The sequence below is a fragment of the Astyanax mexicanus genome, chromosome 22 (assembly GCF_023375975.1).
Source record: "Astyanax mexicanus isolate ESR-SI-001 chromosome 22, AstMex3_surface, whole genome shotgun sequence".
In the NCBI taxonomy this organism is placed as follows: domain Eukaryota; kingdom Metazoa; phylum Chordata; class Actinopteri; order Characiformes; family Acestrorhamphidae; genus Astyanax; species Astyanax mexicanus.
The window spans coordinates 9,181,586-9,204,506 of record NC_064429.1 but is presented as its reverse complement, the minus strand read 5'-3'; the positions used below and the strand labels follow the sequence as shown (position 1 = coordinate 9,204,506).

Sequence of the window (22,921 nt, the reverse complement as noted above, 5' to 3'; positions counted from 1 at the left end):
CAGATGCTGAATATCGAGCACAGTTTTAATTTACTCTTAATTTTGCAACATTTTTCATTCGCTTTTCCCAGGTTTCCGTTGTCATTTCATTTTGCCACTTTTTTCACCATTGCATGAATTAAATAGCAATAACTATTTTTACCTGATGATATATTGTCACTAGAAATTATTGTGATTAAATGACACAGTGATAATAAAATAGCATAGTGAAAATAAGGCAGAGAAGGAATTGTGTGGAATTGATTCACTAGTGCAAATAAAATAAAATTTAATATATTTGAAAAGTTACTTTATTTCAGTAATTCAGTTCAGAATGTAAAACTCATTATATAGTATATATGTATTATACATATAGTGATCTATTTTAGGCGTTTATTTCTTTTATGGTTTATGATTAGACTAATTGGTACTTTTGGCAGTGTGCCAAATCCTGCTGGAAAATGAAATCCCTCTTCCCAACTATTTTCATTTTCCAGCAGGATTGGCATAATGAATGAGTTTCACAATTTGAACTGAATTTATAAAGTAAAGGAATTTTTCAATGATATTTTATTTTAAAAAAATGCGCTAGTATATTTTATGTAAACTGTTTGATGGCTTGGACTGTCAGGACCAATTTCTAACTATTCTTTATTCCTTTTTTTAAATAAATATATGTGTGTGTTTTCCAAAGCGATATCGTACATCGACTGACTTTAGTGACTTGATTTAGTGACTTCAGAGTGAACTCATGAGGCCTTATGACCTGCAGGGTTTCCTTTTTTCTGTTTTATATTAGAGCTTTAGTTTATATTCAGATTATTCAGTAAATGATTGAGAGCATTTATAACTGACAGCTTTTTGTGCTCAGCTTGTTAGCGACGTTACTGGGGGAAAAGGGGCTGGTTACCCTTTACCTATAGCGTCCTTCTCATAACAGTAGAGAAGTAGTAAGTATTTTAAGCATACCTGGGGTGATTTCACACCTGGCTTGTTTGTTTGAACCGAAAGGTGATGCATGTTTAGGACCAAAATAAACATACGCTGGTCTAAACTAAAAACTCTGCTCATAGACAAATCGGGGATCTCCTGGCGCTCGCTCAGTTGTGACTAATCACAGACCAGTTGGAGACTTCTGGCAAATATTTGGCATGCTAGATATCTGACTCAGTCAGCGACTGGGAGTCAGGAGTAGTGGCTACCCACAGCCAATAGGATCACAGAGAAAGAAAGAATCTCAAGTCCAAAACACATCTTTTGCATGACTAGAGCTGTAAATGAAGAGTCTGAACACGTTCTGTCCCCCTGTTTTTATCAGTTAATTACTGTTAAAGAGGAATAGCGTAAAAATAGCGTGACAGCATTGGCCTCTATCCACATGGTTGGGCACGTGCTTGTAAACGTGAACATGTGTGGAAAGCTGTGCACCTCAGTCAAGCAAGTTTTGCAGCACAGATATTTCCAGTTACAGCTGAATTAACGCTTTTAAATTCCAGAAAAATGCTCTTTTTTACCTTTTTAAAAGCTATTTAAATGCTGATTAAAGGGCCGATTAGTGTTGTTTTGCTGTTTTCTCTGGTTTTGAGAGCTTCGCTGACTCTAAAGCTCTAAAGCATTGTTTAATATCACGATATATATTGTGGAAAAAAACATTGCAATGTCAATTTTTTTTTCCAATATCGTGCAGCCCTTGCACACACTCCCTAAACTGCAGTGTGAAACCGAAACCACACGGATGAATTGTACAGAATACAACGTAACATTACAAACACAAAAACATTTGGTTCAGACTCTGGTTTTGATTTCCAGGTGTGAAAAAAAACTCCTCAGTATGCTTAGGATCACAGCAGTGTATGCATTTTGAAGTTTTAAGTGTGTGTTTGTGTGTTTAAACACTTGAGCACTAATGTGAGCCTTGAGGTTGCTATCTTGTCATGATCAGTTTCAGAACTTCTGTTGATTGGCGGTTCTCGCTCTGAGGTAGTTGTGGGTAAATGTGGATTACAGTTATTAATATCGATATTATTATTGTATGGCTGTGGCTTGTAAATGGCGGATGTATTGAATGAATTTCTTTAGTGCCTCTGTTCGGGTGGTGGTGTAGCACCAGCGGACTGTTTGTTACGGTGTTGATTGTACTGCAGAACCATAAATGAATCATATATTAGTGAAAGGTCAAGATATGTAGGTCTTCCCTATACAGATCAATGCTTTTTGTACTTAAGCTTTTATTAGGGATGCACTGAAATACATAGTTTTGGCTGCAAGCGAAAAAAAATAAAAAAAATTGGCAAAAAAAACGAACATCAATTAAGGGTTTGAAGCTTAGCTCATAGGTTTTTTTTTAAACATTTTGCATTTTTTTTTAACCATTGCTTAAATTTACTAGCCTAAATTGATGTAGTCTTGCTTTTCAAAGACATCATAATTATGAAACTATGATTTAAAGAGAAATCCCAGCCAACCTTCCAACAAAAAAAAATCAAAAAACAACATTAAAGTGATGTGCTGCACAATATCACGATTCATTGAGATATACAGCTCTGGGAAAAAAAATGAGACCACTTAAAATTGATGAGTTTCTTTGATTTTACCACATTAAAAACCTCTGGAATATAATTAAGAGGAAGATGGATGATCACAAGCCATCAAACCAAACTGAACTGCTTGAATTTTTGCACCAGGAATGAAGCACAACATAGTTATCCAAAAGCAAAAGCAGTGTGTTAGACTGGTGGAGGAGAACATGATGCCAAGATGCATTTTCTTTGTATTAAGCCTCAAAAAAGTACATAAAATGTAATGTATCTTTACACAAAACACTGCAATGTGATTATTGCGCTATATCGATGCTGAAACATTATATTGTGCTGCCCTATTGCTCAATGTAAATTATTTTTTCTTTTTTTCTGCCACATTTGATTATAATAATTAGTTATAATAATAAAAATTACTTTAGTTGCCAAACAGCCAGTGCACCCCTACTATTTTACACACAAAATAAGTTTTATTTCATTTAATTTGATACAATAGTTTCTTCATTTGGACCAATAAATGCAATGTTATTGTTTGGTGTTAGTTATTTTGTCTTTTTACATATTTTTCACATGTTGGTCGAACACAAAAGTGCATATTTGGAATTTCAGGCGAAAAAATTGCATAAAAAAAGCAGAATATTCAGTGCATCCGTAGCTTTTATAAATGTTCTTGTTATCTAGAACCGCAGGCTTCATTGACAGAGAGTCAATTTCTTCATTTTAACTCATGCTAAACTTTTGTTTTGAACATTTCTGCTGCTTTTTAGTGCAGGTTTTGCCCAGTTACTGACTTTTTAAACATAATCAATAATCAGTGTGGTTTACTGTTATTACTGTATGGCTTTTAAGGTGGTATGGATAGATAGATGCGTATTGAACATTTGCTAAGAGCAATAATAATAATATTAGCAGTAGTAGTGTTTCATCGTTCGTCATAAAAAAACAACTAAATATATATATATATATATATATATATATATATATATATATATATATATATATATATATATATATATATATATATATAGTGCCAGCTTTATGCTGAAGTGTGTCTGGAGTCTCTGTATAAAGACGTTAGGTACTTAAAAAAAAAATCAACTGGTGTATATTAATATAAATTTTATCATATTACTACACGATAGTACTTTATAACGTTAAATAAGCGAACTTGTTCACTTTAGCGCTGTGTGAAAACTTCGTAAACCACCACAACCAGTGTCGAATCCTGTTCTTTTACGGGGTTTAGGTGCGCACTTGTTGCAATAAGTACAGTAGATAGTATATGTATGATAAATATTAATGAGGACTGTTTGTAGCAGAGTCGTTTTAGTCTTAAATTCGTAACTAGCTAACTCAGATAACTCAAATAACTTGGATAACTTGTTACAGTTTTGTTTGTTTTGTCGGAATAATCAAACGTACTGAATGATTAAAGCAAAGTGGGACCATTTAGCTCATTGCTATCATGTAGAGCATCAGCTTTAGTTCATTATTAGCAGGAGTTTGATGATTGGAGCCCATTTAAAACAACCAACAACCACACTTTAACGTAAACTTAGCGTAAAAAAATGTTTGTGAAATACTCAAGTCTTATACTGATCAAAAGTGGGGTAACTCTGATCCCAAACGGCTGGATTCCTGCAAAGTTTTTAATTTTTTAAGTTTTAAAGTTTTTGCCAGGTTTTAGGCTCTTTCACACTATAAAAAGTATGATTATTTGGACAGGATTAGTTTCTCAGGGGGTTCCGGGGTAATTTTCCCTTTTATGGGGGTTTTTATCCTCTGTGATTTTATTCCTGTCCGGAACAACCATCTATGTGTTTTTCTCAGACGTCCTCTGAGAAAATTACAGGCTGAATTATCTAATGTTTTTCTCTTAACTCCGTGGTCACGTGTTTCCATGGAGATCCACGTAAAAACACAACAGAGAGTGGAAATGGAGGAGCTACTGAACACCTGAATGTCATGTGACTGAGAAAGCCTAAAAACTCACTGGTCCTCCTGTTTTTTCAATTGCAGTCCGGATGCAGGAGTTTTATCCGGATGCAGGAGTTTTAAATGTGAAGGTTTTTTTTTACAGACATCCCCTTGAGATACTAATCCCTTGCGAACAGGGCTTATGGGACCTTTTTTTTTAAGCATTCTGTATAGAATAATTGTCAACCGTGCATAGTGCAGAGCTCGATTTAGGGCGTTAGTGTGTCTTTGCTGTCGTAACGACGGGAAAAGTACTACACTTGTACTAATTCTCTTAATGAACCATAAATGGATGTGGTTAATTTTCTGCATAACGTAAAATAAAGCAATCAGTTTGTCACTTGCTCATCATTTCCTTTAAAAGCCAGGTGCGCTCTGACTTTGGCGCTCTGATTGCTATTTTAACGGCGCAGCACTTCTGCATTTCTCAGCAGAGGAAACTGAGCTGCTTGTTCACGTTGTGAAGGAGCTCCAGCAGCTCATTTACGGGATCAGCAACGTTATTTTATTTTTTCAGTCAGTGGCGCACCTGTGCTTTCTGTTGAACACACCTAATTTCCAAACCACCATGCCCATCAGTGTAGATATATATTCAAAAGCACTGTTGCTATTTAAAACAATGCAAGTGGAAGAAGTGAAAATGGACTGTTGGCATGGTTTAAGATAGCAATGAGCATAATGACGCACCTCTATGTTAAAGCTAGAAGAAAATTAGCTTTAACTTTGTTGAAATCCAGCCTTTGGTTCCTCACTCACACTTACGATGACTCTACGAAGACCAACGAAAAGCAGTTACGCACACAAAAGCTAATCGCTCACCTGCTAACTTGCACAATGAATGTTTTGCTCGTTTGTATGAATAAATCCCTATTTTTAAGGCGGGAATATTCTGGAAAATGAAGCAAAGCGTCTTTTCTTAAGCAGATTTTTAGTTCTTTTATTTTTTTTAAGACTCCAGTGGAGGATTGCTGTTTCTGTTCTTTAGAACTGCATTTAATATGATGTTAGAATCAGTTCTGACTCTTCTTTTAGGTAGATTTAAAAATGTTCCATGTTATGGTTTAGATTTTAGTTTAGGGTCATTATAAAGCACATAACTGCATATTCTGTGCACAGCTGAGGGGATACGAAACTTTACAAAACATCTAAAAATAACTTTACGAAACTTCGAGTTAACGCTTCTGCTGTAAGGAACTGCAGGGGGGACGGGACAAACTTCACAAACCAATCCACAGTTCAGCATTTTATCTTTTATTATTTCCTGAGCAGAACACAACGAATGATCAATTCCTTTTTTTTTTTTTAATAGATTTTTTGTTGCATATTTTAGGTGAACTGCAATAATTGTGTGTATAGTTGAAGAGGTATAAGGGGTGTTACGTTTGCAATAAAATGGTGTATTCTGCTGTGTACAGTTACATTTTTTTTTTTTTTTTTTTAAGATTTACTTTAAATTGTACTTGTTTCTATTTTTTGTGTGATGGTTTCAAAAAGAACAAAAATTATTTTAAAAAAATGTAAAGGAAATCTTAGTATTTTTTTAGGGTTATTATTTTTATTTGGTCTTAAAGTATGGAGGAGACAGGATTTTATTCTTAAAATAAAACTGTGGAATTATAACGATTTTAATGTGTCTTTTTTATATATATATGAAACACGTCTACATCTCTTCACTACACACATTCTACTTACATTCTAATGAGTTAAATCAATTTACAAGAGCTGTTAAACAGATTTTATATATTTCAATTAGACTTATCTGGTAGATATCTCTTGAATTGATAATCAGCTATCAGGTGAATGACTTTTACTAGGTTTGTGGGCATGTTCCAGATAAAATAAAGGCAGCATGTTTTCTAGTGCGGGTTAAAAGTAGATAAAGAGAATCCAGTTAAACAAATCAGACAAAAATATTATTCTTGCTCTTTTATTTATTAAGGAAAAGTATCCAATATTACATGTGTGAATGTTAAACTTTACGAAACGTCTACGAAACTTCTAAAAACGTCTACGTAACTTCTAAGAAACGTATATTAAAGTTCTAAAAACTTCTATGAAACTTTTAAGTTAATGTTTCTGCTGTAAATAAAATAAAGGTCACATGTTAATTAATCATGGCCTAAAAGAGAGCTCAGTTAAACAAATCAGACAAAAAATATTATTATTTTTTTCAGTTACATTTAATTTTACATATGTGTGAGTAGGAAAAGTAAGTAAATCTCTAGGTTTAGCAGATAGTTTATAAGTTTACAAAACCGTCTCTAAACAGTTTAGATTCCACCAATCCACACTCAGATTGCAGTGTAGACCCCAGGGTAACTTCTAAGCAACTGAAGGCCTCTCTCTTATATTGGCTGATCTTAATTTTCATGAGACTACCATCAGGAAGAAAGCAACTGCTCTCCAGGCTCTTTTAAACAGTAATGTATAATTTTGTACTGCTGAAACTTTGATTTGCAGGAAAAAGTGCTAAATTTAAAATAATTTTCAATCTATCAAATAAAACATTAGCATTGAGTAAATCTTTACAGGGTAAACTGATACATGATCACATGACTAATCGTTTAGACTTCATATTTATTATTTTCAAAATTGTAATCAAATAAAAATCTGAAACGTGTGATGTGGGACAAACATATTCAGCCCCCCTTTCTTTAGAATCCAGTCCAATCAATCAATTGCCTTCAGAAGTCTTCCTATAGCGTGTAATATATAGCACGCACCTCGAGTGTATTATTGCGATTATGACACACATCCATTATATCCACAGTTTTGAGAAAATAGGATCTGTTTGGTTATAAAAACTCCGTTCAATTCAGTTCAATTGCTGCTCTGTTTGTAGCGGCGCGGTTTGGTTTGTAAGCGCTGCATCGTTGCTAGATTTCCTGAAAGTGGTGGAGTAATACAGTAATACATGGAGAGCTTCAGTTACAGTGCATTACCGGCTGGTAATGGCACTCATAGAATGCCTCTCAGCCGATCACATTGCAGGGTCGGAACTAACTGTGGTATAATTAGCTGTAATTGCAGCGAAACACTTTCGCTATTGCAAGCCACTGTACATACCTTTTGGCCATTAGCTGCTCATTAACTTATTTCAGAGATGATAATCACACTGTGATGCTTATATTGATTCTGATTTGAGAAATGCATCAAAATGGCTGAGCAAAACTGTAAATTCTGGGTAAAAACCAAAAGGTGCAAAAAATAGCACAGAATTTGCTGAGTTTGTATGTTTAATAGATGTTAAAGTGGCCTGTGCAGTTATTGTGGGAGTTTCTGAGACTGTTTCAGTTCCAGTGGTCAGCTAACAGCTTCCTGATTTAGGTTTCTAAACAGTTTTCTCATGTGTTCTTGTTGTGAGTTTTTTTTTCCCCACAGGTTTTTTTCTTAGAGTTATTTCACGCTTCACTAAATCCAGATCAGTCACACATTTCCTTCAAACCATTCAAACATTAGTTTCAATCTCTCATCTACAACCGTACAGAATTTTAAATCAGTTTGATTCTTAGTTATTGATTTTTTAAAAATAAATTTATTTAAAGTTTTTATCCCCATTTTCTCTCATTAGGACTCCCCCCATCACTAGTGTTGCCCAACAACAGGAGGGTGAATACTAGCACATGCCTACTCTGCTGAGTAGCATCACAGCGCTAACGCTCGGAAGAAAGCGCAGCTACTTGGTTCTGATACATCAGCTCACAGACGCAGCCTTGTGCTGATCAACATCACCCTAGAAGTGATGAGGGAAAAGAGCGCCATCTACTGTATTGTACCCACCCAGAGAGAGAGAGAGCAAGGCCGAATCCTTCAGTATCTAAGATGATTTCGTCAGTATCTAAATTAAATGATTCAGTATCTAAGATGAATCCTTCTGTATCTAAATTAAATGATTGAGTATCTAAATTAAATGATTCAGGAATCTAAATAAAATGATTCAGCATCTAAATTAAATAAGTCAGTATCTAAAATATCTTATTATCTTATAAGATATTATATTATCTAATTATCTTAATTAAATGATTCAGTATCTAAATCAAATGATTCAGTATCTAAGATGAATCCTTCCGTATCTAAATTGAATAATTCAGTAACTAAATTAAATGATTCAGTATCTAAGATGATTCGTCAGTATCTTAATTAATGATTCAGTATCTAAATTAAATGATTCAGTATCTAAAATAAATCCTTCAGTATTTAAATTAAATGATTCAGTATCTAATAAATATTAAAAATAAGATTTTTTAAATGATTATATTTATTAATTATTTTATTTATCTATTAATTTACTGAATCTTGTTTGTGAGTGCATTACAGAAAAAAACAGCATCACATTTCTTTCTTCACTGGAACATAAATTAGGTCTGAAAGGGTTCAAATAATTAATACTAAAATAAACAAAATCTTACATAATCTACACAATTCTTATTAAAACAAACCGTCTTATCAGAGAAGAAAATAATTTATTTATTTTCTTATTTTTTATTGCCTTAAAATGTGGAAATTTCACTTGCTAAGATTGAGTTTTTTGCAGTGTATGTTTTGTGGGTCTGTTTATAGAATGACGCACTTTACACCTCACCCATAAAGCCCACCACAGCGCAGCTAAAATAAAGAAATGTGTGGGAGGTTTTAGAGTTTGAGCTGAAGTGAAACTTTCAGCTGCTGCATGTTTTACACAGCGAGTGTTTATTACAAGAAGTCACGTGACATTCTGGTCAGCAGTGGTTATTTTAATGAATATACTGAAACAAAAATGACAACAATGAAGAAGAAATAACTTTTTATTAGACTTTTATAACAAAACATAGTAAAGCCTTCTATATGTACAATAGTTAATGTGAAACTAGTATATATTTATATATACACACTGTAAGAGTGAAAGCAGATGGGAGAGATAGTAACAGATAATAATATCGTGTGATACTACCACCACCATGTTTAAGGACTGAAGGCTACGTTAACCTGGCTAGATCTTACTGTGAGTTACTGGTGTTTAACTGTATGAAGAAGAATCTCATTGGCAATTTTTTATTTATAAATCACTTTCTGGATATTTAACAGCTTATATCTCTTATATCTCTGATCTCGATTAATAACAGTACTTATCAGACTCGCTCCAGGTACCGGTAGTTTTTAGTGAACTGGGAAAATCTGATTTTAGCTACAGAGAGAGAGAGAGCACTAGTGAGCTGGAAATATTCACTACAGGAAATGTTGAAGCTCAGCTCACTAGGCTCACTTTAAATCATTTTAAACTTTTAGTTTCTAATCACCGTCAGAAAGCCTGTGTTTTTAAATAAGTTTTTTATTAGTTCATATCTTTCTTATTATTTTATTGTTTTAATTTATTTTATTTGTTTTTATTTATTTATTTTTACTTTTTTTATATTTTGATTCTTATGTCCTTGATTCATTATTATTTATTTTATCATTTCCTATTATTCTTATCATTTTACTTTACTTTTACTATTACCTTTTTATTTATTTTATATTTTATACATTCTTTACATTTTATGTGTCAATTTAGTTTTTATGGTCTTTTAGTATTTTCTATTTTACATATATATTTTAATTATTTTATTCATATATATATATATATATATATATATATATATATATATATATATATATATATATATATATTAAATGTTGATTTATTTTATTTATTATTTTTATTACTATAAATTACTATAAATGTTTTCAATCCCTTTGATGCTGTTAATGCTCGGCAACATTGTAAATAAGGGTCACCCTCAATGTTTTCCCGAGGGAAAATAAAGGTTTATTGATTGATTGATGGTGCAAAACAATGGTGCTCTGTCACAGCACCAAATAATATAATATGTCATTATCAGAATAAAAAGCACATTAAAGAAAACTGTATCAAATGTAGAAAAAGTAAAGGTTAACATTCCTCTATATGCATATAGAGGAATACTGTATTAATTCAGAGTAAAACTTTGAAAAATGTTTAAATGACACAAAAGACATGCTATATTAATACTGACCTAATTATATCATTTTTTTTATTACCTTAAATGATGTTATGAGTAAATTGTTTGAAATGTATTTTTGAGGATTTAAGGACTAAATTATTTTTTTTTTTTCTAAATATACTGAGGCTTCATAGATGTAGAAGTCTAAACGCTCCTATGTAAATATATACACGCATATAAATACATATAAATCACATATACACTTATAGATCTTCACATGCAGAAGTAACATTAAATCTGACAGAATTACAGCGCTGTACTTGTTACTCATAATCTGGCAGTTCTTTAATTTGAGTTATTATAAATGGAGCTCTGCTCTTTACTTCATGTATCCCAGTCCAGACTTACTGATGTGGCAGAACAGCGTCATGGAGAAGCACATCCCCAAAACCTGAACAAGAAACAAGATAGAGGTCAAAACAGAGGAATAGAGCTAGAAAGTGGATTGATCCTAAGGCTGCGTTCACATTACCAGGCTGAAGTGACTCAAATCAAATTTTTTGATTTGTTTCATTGCTGTGTGAACGTGCCAAATCAGATTTTTTTTTTCAAATCAGATTTAAGGCACTTTAGCTACGTTCACATTATAAGCCACGTTACTCGAATCCGATTTTTTGCTCAGACCATATTTGTCTATCTTGACTGTTCACATTCACAAATGTAAGTGATCTGTATCTGTGTAGCTTTATAAAGGTGAAATGGATGAGTTAGCAGCTCATATGTGGAGCATCTTTTGCTGGAGTAGAGAGTAAACAGCTGCTCTGAAGTTCATGCTCAGGTCCAGGAGGTGAAAAAAGGACAGGTGGTTTGCTTTTGCTGTTTTTTTTTTTGCAGCTATAGCTGCACAGCTGCACCAATAGATGTGTTGTGGTGTGTTAAAGCTTTAAATTAGAGGAAGGTCTGCACCTCAATACTGCACACAACGATGATTCCAATCCCGGTGCTCAGAAGGTTCCCATCAAACCAGTTCCTCAGCTTATCGTAACAACCCTACAAACATAATAGAAACATACAAAATTAGTATCTGTATAGCTCTGTGAAAATGCGTAATGGAAGAACAGAATAGGTGTTACCTGGTTGTATTTCTCTTCGCAGGATTCAGTTATGCAGCAGGATTTTGGAACCTTATCTTTCCAGTCTGTTGCATTTTTAACTCCACAGCACTCAAACTGTAGGGAGAGGAATGACAGATTCATCAGTAGGGATCATCAATACACTAGTGCATCTTAAAAAATTGAATATCATTTAAAAGTTACTTTATTTCAGTAATTCTGTTTAAAAATGTGAAATTCATATATTATATAGAGTGATCTATTTCAAGCGTTTATTAATTTATTTTATTGTTGATGATGTTTATGGCTTACATCCATTGAAAACCCCAAAATCAGTATCTCAGAAAATTTGAATATTATATAACTAGGACCCATTGGTACTTTTGTTGGCAGTGTGGGCAGTGTGCCAAGTCCTGCTGGAAAATAAAATCCACACCTCCATAAAAGTTGTTTTCAGCAGAGGGAAGCACAAAATATCCTGTAAATATTTAATCATCTTAGCTGTGAATAGGTTTGCAACAATTTATTTAATAATTATGAGTATGTATGTAAATTATATTAATATACAGCTCTGGAAAAAATGAAGAGAGCACTTCAGTTTCTGAACCAGTTTCATGTAAAATATTCTATAAATTCTATTATTCTATAAACTACAGACAACATTTCTCCCAAATAAAAAATCTAATCTAATCCTAATTAAAAAAAATCTCATTTATAGCATTTATTTGCAGAAAATGAGAAATGGCTAAAATAACAAAAAAAGATTTAAAAAAGTTCACAGTTTTAAACATGCATCTTGGCATCATGTTCTCCTCCACCAGTCTTACACACTGCTTTTGGATAACTTTATGCTGCTTTACTCCTGGTGCAAAAATTCAAGCAGTTCAGTTTGGTGGTTTGATGGTTTGTGATCATCCATCTTCCTCTCGATTATATTCCAGAGGTTTTTAATTTGGTAAAATCAAAGAAACTCATCATCAGTGCTCTCTTATTTTTTTAGAGCTGTATATGTATATATTTATTAGATTTTACATTTTTTATGTAGACAAAAAAAACTTTAAGAAGACTTACTGTTTTCTGAACGGTGTCCCACTCGATGGACCCGTTATTTATTGCTTGCTCCAGGCTTTTGTTTAGCTCGCCCTCGATCGTTTTGTCAATCTGCAATACAGGACAGCATATTATTGTTATCGTTTATCTTTTAGCACACTCTGTGCTTAAGTACTAAAATACTGTATATATACTCTACTGGAGTATAATAAACTGTATGTTACTTTTATGTTAAACATCTTTTCTGTAAATAATTGGGGCACATTTTTACATATTTTTTAAAATCAAAAATACCTCCCAAAGCTGTATTCTTCGTCATATAATCTAATTTAAGTAGCTAAAATCTGCTCAAAACTCAGTATAGATAACATTAATTATGTGATACACAGACAGTGCTGGTCAAGCACCTCACCTTTAATATAATAATAAACACACAGACAGTACTAGTCTAGCACCTCACCTTTAATATAAAAATAAACACACAGACAGTACTAGTCTAGCACCTCACATTTAATATAATAAACGCAAAGACAGTACTAGTCTAGCACCTCACCTTTAATATAATAAACACACAGACAGTACTAGTCTAGCACCTCACCTTTAATATAATAAACACACAGACAGTACTAGTCTAGCACCTCACATTTAATATAATAAACACACAGACAGTACTAGTCTAGCACCTCACCTTTAATATAATAAACACACAGACAGTACTAGTCTAGCACCTCACCTTTTATATAATAAACACACAAACCTGCTCAAAACTCAGTATAGATAACATTAATTATCTGATACACACACAGACAGTACTAGGAGACCCCGCCCACATATCTCATTTACCTGTGATTCATACATGAGCAGGAAGCAGGCCACGCCCAGCTCAGCCAGCATCACCAGAAACAACAAGATGAAAAACTGAAACCCATAAAATTCACAAAGAGTCTTTAGATACAGCACTATATAAAATTCACACATTAGAGTCTTTAGATACAGCACTATATAAAATTCACACATTAGAGTCTTTAGATACAGCACTATATAAAATTCACACATTAGAGTCTTTAGATACAGCACTATATAAAATTCACACATTAGAGTCTTTAGATACAGCACTTTATAAAATTCACACATTAGAGTCTTTAGATACAGCACTATATAAAATTCACACATTAGAGTCTTTAGATACAGCACTATATAAAATTCACACATTAGAGTCTTTAGATACAGCACTTTATAAAATTCACACATTAGAGTCTTTAGATACAGCACTATATAAAATTCACACATTAATGTGTTTCCATCGCCAAATATGATTTAAACTGGAATGGCAGTGAAGTATTGAGAGCATGGCCAATTGTGCTCTCTCAGACTCTGGCTACTGATGGCAAAGAAGCATTACCCAAGATTCGAACTTGCGAAACATCTGGTAAATTAATGTTTTTCAAGCCATAAAATTATCGTAAAAGATTCTCCTCAGATTTATTTTATTTCTGTTACAGACTTCAGACAGTCTGTACCTGTTTTAGTTGAGTTTTTCTCTTACCCTTTTATTCATTTTTTATTTAGTTTGTCTTTTTATTTATCTAATTTCTGAAATCTGAAAGTCTGAATAATCAAAGAAAAGTGTTTCAATTGCAGCATCTTAGTGTGCAAGCCACTTTTTGGAAAAAAATTTAAACTATAAATTAAACAGGTAAACATTTAGGTTGAGCTTTAGTTTTTAGAGATAAAAACTGCTTAAAAACAGTATATTCCCTGAATGACACCAAATATGGAGGACCAAAAATGACATAAGTTTAAATAAACAGATGCACATATAAATGTAGAAATAAATAAATGTATAAATAAATAAGTGAATAAATAAATAAATATATAAATGAATAAATACATATATAAATAAATACACATATAAATGAATAAACAACCAAATACCTGGTATACCTTATATAGACTCTGCACTTCTCTTGAGTTCTTTTAATGTGATTTGTGGTTTTTGAGAACTTCCTCTTGTAGAACCAGTCAGATGAGATCAGTTTCTAAAAGCTGATCCTTACTGACGCTAAAATCTAAAACCTAAAGCGCTAAAAGCAGAACTTACAGAAATGAGCAGGCAGCGGTTCTCTTTAAGAGCTCCCAGAAAACCCAGGAAGGAGACGCAGGTGATGAAGATGCCGAGGATGAAGAGTCCGTTCACCACGTTCACGGCTGGTATGGACGGAGCGATAACGGAAAGATTGGCTGTGGACTTTAGGAAGATCCCCAGTCCGAAGATGCCAGCTCCACAGATCTGCAAATACATCAGTCTATTAAATAAAAGAAGTGTTTTATATTCTTAAACCATGTTTAATTATATTAGAGCTCTAAACTGTGCTACAAAGACTCAACTTCCCAGCATGCACCCACACCGGACTTCCCTGACTCCACTGATCCCATGACGCTATGGCGTTCTCGCTCTCCGAGTTACTAACTGGCTCCACCTGTCCTACCAAGCATATATACCCCTCAGTTTGCTCAGTTCTTTGCTGAGTATTGAATCTAGTATCTATATATCTATAACACATTTTATTGTTTTGCCTTTCCTTTTTTATATCACCGTTTATCATCCTTTGCTTTGCCCATTCTATTGATTACCTGTTGCTAACCATTTTGGATTTTTTGGACCTCTCTTTTTGCCTTCTCCCTCATGTAGTAGGATTTACCGTGCATTGCCCTGTTTTTGTTGTTTGCTGCTTTTCTGTTACTGACCTTGCCTGTCCCTCACAACCCTTATAAGCCTAATTCCTATTTCGTAATAAACTCTTTCAACTTTATCTGCCAGTGTCTGTCCCTGGACATTGTGAATTATGCTTGTTTTTTGTATGTTCAGAAAGTATTTTCTATTCTTAAACCATGTCAAACAATATTAGAGTAGAGTAGCCTAATTTACCGATGTTTAGGCATGTGGATCATTGTTTTAATCTTTTGGAGATCTGTTCTTAATTGTAAAAAAAAAATTTCTTAAATAACAAGTCTATGCTTCTTTAGTATTGCAATTTTAGTTAACATAATTCTGAACAGATTTCAAAAAGCCTAAATATAACGCTCTACTTACTAAAATAATGTGGAGTTTAAATCAGAATCTGGCTCATTATGACAGTTTACGGGTCGGGTTGGGTCGGGCTATAAGCTCTAGACCTGACTACCCACCAAGTTTCATTACTATCAGCTAATTCCCTCTGGGTGCAACTATGTCATAATGATCATAAAGCTAGTTTCTGTATATTGAGAGGATTAATATTGCTGTTTGTGATTGCGTGAGCAGATAAATACGTACGAAGAAGATGAAGTTCACCACACACATGGTGTATTTCAGGCACTTGAGGCAGGACATCTTTCTTGTTTTTTTGTTCAGCCCTGCAGAATAAACAGCAGCATTAGCAACATTATATTAAACATGAAGTGAAAACATCTGTGAATAGAAACCCAGTACACTAAACCCTGAGACAGTTTTAGGAAGTCCAACTGCATCAAACCCACAACCCTGTGATAAATAAGCTAGTTCACCAACCACTGTGCCAGTCTCAGAAAACTCCAGCAAATGTGAGCATCAACCCAGTGCAAAACTTCAGGAAATCTAAGCATCAAACCCACAACCCTGTGCACAAGAACCCAGTACTCTGAGTCATCCTTCGCAAAGTCAAGAGAAGCTGGATATAAAACCCACAACCCTGTGATCAATAACCCAGTGCAATAGCCACTCAGCCAATTTTAGGAAGTTGTGTAAACCTGGGCATCAAATCCACAACCCTATGCATTAACCGCTATGCCAGTTTCGCAAAGTCAAGTGAACCTGGGCATCAAACCCACAACCTTGTGATCAATAACACAATGCACTAACCACTAGGCCAGTTTGGAAAAATTTAAGCATCATATCCACAACCCTGTGCATAACAACCCAGTGCATTAATCACTATTCCAGTTCAGGAAAACTTCAAGGAATCTAAGCATCAAACCCACAACCCTGTGCACGACAACCCAGTACTCTAAACGCTCAGTCATAATTCGCAAAGTCAAGGAAAACTGGATATCAAACCCACAACCTTGTGACCAGTAACCCAGTGCATTAACCACTGTGCCAGAATAAGGAAACTCTTGCAAACTGGAGCGTAAAACCCACAACCCTTTGCACAATAATCCACTACTCTAACCACTGAGTCATCGTTCACAAAGTCAAATAAACCTGGGCATCAAACCCACAACCCTGATTAACCCTGGTCTGTAGAAAAGTCCAGCAAACCTTAAAAAAACAATGCATACTACACACTACACAATGACCAAAAAAACATCCACTAAACACACAATTCACTAAACCTGAACTAAAATATTATATAATACACAAAACCTCGGAGGCACAACTGCGTCATTCTGGCAGGACATCAAACAAGTTAATCGCATTTCTAGCGCAGAAAAACGGGGCAAAAGAGTCTAAAAGCAGAGAGGGTGCGCATTTCTAGCGCAGAAAAACGGGCCAAAGAGTCTAAAAGCAGAGAGAGTGCGCATTTCTTGCGCAGAAAAACGGGCCAAAGTGTCTAAAAGCGGAGAGAGTGTGCATTTCTAGCGCAGAAAAACGGGGCAAAGAGTCTAAAAGTTGGCGTAATTAAGGAGTTTAATATTAAGAGACATCATGAAATGAAACATCAATTTGAAAAATCTTAGTTTACACAACACTGTCAAAGATAAAGATAGTAAGTCAAGTAAAATGGTGTGTAAATGAAATAATCAGGAAAAATGTATTATTTAAAGTGGTATATTTCATTATTTGTTTTATTACAGAGTCTGTGGCCCGTGACTTCAAATATATTTCTCCTTCTGGCCCCCAACAAAAAAAGTTTGGACACCCCTGATCTAGAGTATCAAACCCACAGCCATGTGAACAACAGCCTAGTGCTCTAACCACTGACCCCCTACTGTGTCATTATTAGAAAAGTCTGAATATCATTAAGAGGCATTGAACCCACAACCCTGTGAACAATAACCCAGTGCTTTAACCACTGAGCCACCACTGACCCACTTTATCAGAATTAGGGTTAATATTGGTGACACAAAATTACTTTAAACTTCCTAAAGGCGTGGTCTATCAGTTTTCTATTGGAGACAAGCTCTTTTCATTTCTTATGGTCTGAATTACCAGTCAAAAGTTTGGACACACCTTAAATACAGTGATTTTTCATTAATGAATGAAAAAAAACAGAATATGTTTTACAATTTACATTTTCAAGTTAATTACTTAAATTTCTTACCTTAATGTATCCTAATGTGTTTGAGAGCATCAGTTAAAGTAAAGTAGTGAAGAGGTAGAGTTACAGGTATACAGTGAATAACAGCTCTATTTGAGTAATGTTCTAATCCAGATTATGAGAAGCAACAAGAACTACTCAACTAAATAAAGAAAAACAAATTCCTTTAAGAAAACAATGAAGGTCAGTCAATCAAAAACGCTATAATGATGAAACTGGCACTCATCAGGACCACCACCAGGAAAGCAAGAGCATTTTTTAATTCTAAACCTGTTGATGGTCGTGTTTTTTAAAGGACTAATAAAGACTCAGCTGATAAAGAAGGCAGACTTTAACTGACTCAGAAACACCACTTCCTCTTTCTGTCACGCTGAGGGTGGGGCCGGACACTTTCAGCCATTCGACCGCCGTCAAAAACCATGACATTTCCTCTGTACGCTCTCAAAACTCGAGTTTAATGAACCTCGTTTCCTCATTCTAGCAGATCTGATGCTGTTTAAACACAAAATGCTGGTAATTCTCATTAATAATTTAACTCTACTATTATGTTATGGGTCAAATTGAGCTGTTTTAAAGTTTTAAAATCTAGGAAAAATAGTTAAATGTATTTTTTTTTAACTGCTTGCCTTAATTACTGTAATTAACTTAAATTAAAAAAACTAACTAAAACAAAATTGCAATGTTATTTTTCAATGTTGTGTAAAACTACTATTTTTATATGTTTGTTATAGTCTCTTAAAAGTAAAAAAGTAGTTGAACATATATTTTTTTAAATGAAAAACGAGTGAACTATCCTAATTGAACCATAACCTGTTAGAGGAAAGGAACACTATTGCACTAAACATTGATTATATTGATAATAATTAGTAATTTTATCAATTTTAACAAAAAATATCCACAATGCACAAGAACTTTAGGACTTTCTGGCTTTTATATGACAAAAACTGCAAAGAATACATCATCTTATTGAACGTTTTGTGAGTTAAAACCCCTTAACAGGCCAGGGTTCTTTTTCCTGGCATTACACCAGTAAATCTTGCGGATTTCTAAAAAAGCATTACATAAAAAATACACTAAAAATCATTATTGTAATAGAAAATCTAAAAAAAAAAAAAGTAAGTAAAAGTAAATCTGCTAGTGACAAAATATAATGAATAAAATAAATTCATTTATTTAAATTGGCTCTATCTTAAAATTTATTTTAAAATCAATATTTTCCTGCAAACAAAGCAAACAGTTCATGTCCTCCAAACCTTTAATTTCATTACGTTTGTCTAGTTTTTACGTCTTTGTTCAAACCTGCAGAATTTTGGTTGATTCCTGTTTCTGATCTGAAATTATTAAGTGGAGTAAAGAGAGAAAACAGGCAGTTTCCCCTTAAAGTATCCTGTATGAGATTTTAAAGCCCTCAAATTAACAGAAAAAAGGAGTTTATATTGGATTTAATTGGATTTATTCCATCCACTCTTTGGAAAACTATCAAAATGTGCACAGTAAAGACCAAAAGGAATGGGCTACAAGGGGTTCCAAAGGGTTTTTTAAGTGATACCACAGAATAAAGGGTTTTAACCAATTATGTTCTGATATGGTCCCAAATGAAGTCACAAGAGTAATGCTAATGTAGGACATTTTCAACACAAAATGTGGGAAAAATTAATATTAAGTTAAAACACATTGAGAAAGCAGCACCTGTCCACTAAAAGGCTACAATTACTTCACACCTTAAGACACGCCACGCTAGAGCTCTGCAAACTGCTTTGCATAAGTGAATTTTTTTTTGTGATGATGCAGACGCAGACACCAAGCTGAAAAAATTAGAAATTTCATTTAAGAAATGAAGAGTCAATTCAAAAAGATCATTTCAAGAACTTTGAAAGTGTCCTCAAGCACAGTCATCGCAAAGACCATCATTCTACATTCTAATGATGAAACTGGCATTCATCCGGACCACTTTAATATGTGCTGCAAGTCACCATAAAAGCATCACCTATTAGGGTTTACTTAAAAATAGTGCACTTTTTACAAGATAGAACTGAAAGCTAAGGCTAAGGGCAAATAGTAGAGATGGCACAATCATATTATGCTAAGTTCCACACTTTCTGCTTAAAAAAAAAAATCATCTTAAGGGTAAACATATCGATAAATGAGTTTTAAGTCGTATCGCCCAGCTCTAATTTCTAATAAATGAAAGTGTCCTCAAGCACATTAGTTGAAAAGACCATCAAAAACATTCTAATGATGAACCTGGCACTCATCAGGACTGCTTCAATATGTGCTGCAAGTGACCATAAAAGCATAAAAGCATAATACAGGCAGCTTTAATATATTCCACAAGTGCGCACAAAAGCATCTTTGTCTTGAGGAATGCATGCAAGTGGGAATAAACGCGTCTTTGTTGCTTGAATGCGTGCCCATTCCATCATCAGTTGTGCAGCACTCGATGCATTACTCTACTTGTTATAAGATAGAACTGAAAGTGGGAATGCAGAAGATAATGGTCAAACTCTAGAAACTTCTAGAAAAGTTAGAAATAAAAAAAATGAGAAAATATGATCAAAAGTACACATGGAATATCTTTGTGCCTCTGCCACTAACATTACATTAGGTGAGTACATTTTTATCCTTGAATAGTGAAGTGATCTATCAGACTATTAAGGAACACATAAGGAATCATGTAGTAACTTAAAACTGTAACTGTGTTAAAAAATAAAATACTATTATACTAATATTATCTGGGGAGCTGGTTTCTGAGGCTGGTAACTCTGATGAAGTTATCCTGTACAACAAAGGAAACTCTTGCTCTTCCTTTCCTGGGGTGATCCTGGTTAGTGCCGGTTCCATCATTAAAACCTTTTTTTATGGTCTTTTTTGTGACAGCACTTGAAGATACTTTCTTCAAAGTTCTTGAAATTCTTCTTTTTGAATTGACTGACCTTCATTTTTTCTCAAAGTATTTTTTTCTTTACTTATTTGAGTAGTTGTTGCTTCACATAATCTGGATTCGAACATTACTCAAATAGAGCTGTTATTCACTATTCACCTGTAACTCTACCTCTTCACTTCTTTACTTTAACTGATGCTCTCAAACTAACATTAAGAGACAAGAAATTCAAGTAATTAACTCTTGATGAGTTCAGCACAGCTGTTAACTGAAAGCCTGAATTCCAGGTGACTCTATCTTATAAAGCTGACCTCATTGGAACACTTTGGTATTAATCTACAATGTATAACTTATAAAAATAAAATAAAAAACTGTGTATTTAAGGTGTGTCCAAAAGTTTAAGTAGTACTGTTTGATGCCATAATCGTCTCTAGCTCAATTCCAATAAAGAACAGCACAAATATCTTTGTTGGTGAAAACTGGTTAAAGTTTGGTTAAAGTTTGAGGTTAAGCAGAATAGGTTTAAATGTCTGCTGATCATTCAGAGCCAGTCATGTGTGTGGAAACGGTTTGGTTTCCGAAGAAAGAAACGCTCTACAGAGCAGAGAATTACGCAAATTATCTCGTAAAAACGTCACAATTAAAGTTAACAACATGACAAGGTCATCTCATCCTCTTCAAATACTGTACATAATCTAATGCAGTTTACAGAATCAATGAAATATTAACAAGAGTGCTACTGTTTTATGTTTATTATTAATTTAAAAAACAACACTTTACAATAAGGGTAAATCAATTAGAACAGTATTTACTATAGTAAAAAACAATATAAAATGGATTTATTAGTAATAACTCAACTAATTATTAATTGACACTAGTTATAAGATATTATTAAACATTTTAATGAACATAAACACAATGTTAATGCTTAGGAAGGTTTTAAATAATGATGAACTGAGAGATTAGGAATTGAGTTTGGTATTGATTAATAATAATGTGTCAATTAATAATTAGTTGATACATTACTTTAACCATTTAACAATGTCTATTACTATATTATCTACTTTATTATTATTTACTTTATTGATGTACCCATATTGTAATTATAAATGCCTATATATACAAAGTTAGATATATATAATAACTTAATATTATACTTGAATATTTATTAGAATGTTTGTCCATTCATTTTGTATAGTATTGTACAATATATACTGCCTTATTTTTTCAATTTGTTTTATTTTTGGTTTGTTTCAGGCAATAATAACAACAACTTACAGTTTTTATTTCTTCTAAAAGACCCTAGTTTTTTAATTATACACCTGAATAAAATGTTTAAGTTTGAGTGGTAAAATTTTTAACTCAAATACAAATACGAAAAATGTTATGTTTATGTTTATAAACGTGTATTTTGAACATTTAGTTATATAATTCAAAACATATCAAATCTTATATAGCTATAGAATGCTGAAAATAATGTGCTTAATCTTTCAAAAACTAAAAAATGTAATGAAAAGTAAAAAGGCTTTGAGCCAAATGGTAGCGATGGCACAATCAGGTTAAGCTTAGATTCACACTTTCTGGTTAAAAAAAAAGAAGAAAAAAAAAACATAATCTAAAGGGTTAAACTTTGAGTTAAAAATGTTAAAATATGAGTTTTAGGTCAAATCGTACAGCTCTAATTGTTGAAACACTGGGTATTTTTTATTTAATTTAATTCAAGTTTAAAATTTCTAATAAATGATATATAAAAATTCAAAATTCAGCATTTTCTCACCGTTCTAATCCAAAAACTGGTAACTCCACAGAGGCCTCAGGCCTGAGTCCGGCACAAACAGCGAATACTCGTCTCGGCTGATGATCTCTCGACCGATGTTCGCTGCGTCTGCAGGGGAAACACACTGGCTTTGCTTCACTTCCTCTGTTTGATGCCTTTTTTTTGGGCCTGACCTAGAGACACATCCCCTCACCCAAACTCTGCCCTCCTGCAGCATCACACTGACAAAGAACTGATCTGAGATCAGTGAAAGAACATCAACACCTCCTCTGAAACACCGCCTCGCCACCACCATCACATATGACACACTAAGACTCTAAAAAAAAAAAACCCAGACACAGACACATGAACTGCGGAAAAAGAGAAAAAATAAAAACCCAGAGCTCTGAA

At 33.6% G+C, this 22,921-nt stretch overlaps 1 protein-coding gene and 1 long non-coding RNA gene across 3 annotated transcripts in view; both read right to left on the bottom strand.

Moving 5' to 3' along the window:
• LOC125786751 (uncharacterized) overlaps window positions 1-22,921 on the bottom strand; it is a 112,886-nt gene that overhangs the window by 45,943 nt on the left and 44,022 nt on the right. The window lies entirely within an intron of this gene.
• On the bottom strand, window positions 10,156-22,782 carry zgc:64051 (leukocyte surface antigen CD53). 2 transcript variants are annotated; one of them, XM_022666280.2, is made up of 8 exons: window positions 22,532-22,782; window positions 15,911-15,990; window positions 14,696-14,884; window positions 13,438-13,512; window positions 12,616-12,705; window positions 11,566-11,661; window positions 11,399-11,482; window positions 10,156-10,883 (listed from the first exon to the last, which is right to left on the bottom strand). In XM_022666280.2, exons 2-8 carry the CDS (start codon window positions 15,965-15,967, stop codon window positions 10,812-10,814), a joined length of 663 nt encoding a protein of 220 aa, XP_022522001.2. In that variant the 5' UTR covers window positions 15,968-15,990; window positions 22,532-22,782; the 3' UTR covers window positions 10,156-10,811. The 2 variants fall into 2 exon arrangements, with proteins under 2 accessions (XP_022522001.2, XP_022522002.2); XM_022666281.2 differs by lacking the exon at window positions 22,532-22,782 and adding an exon at window positions 17,877-18,173.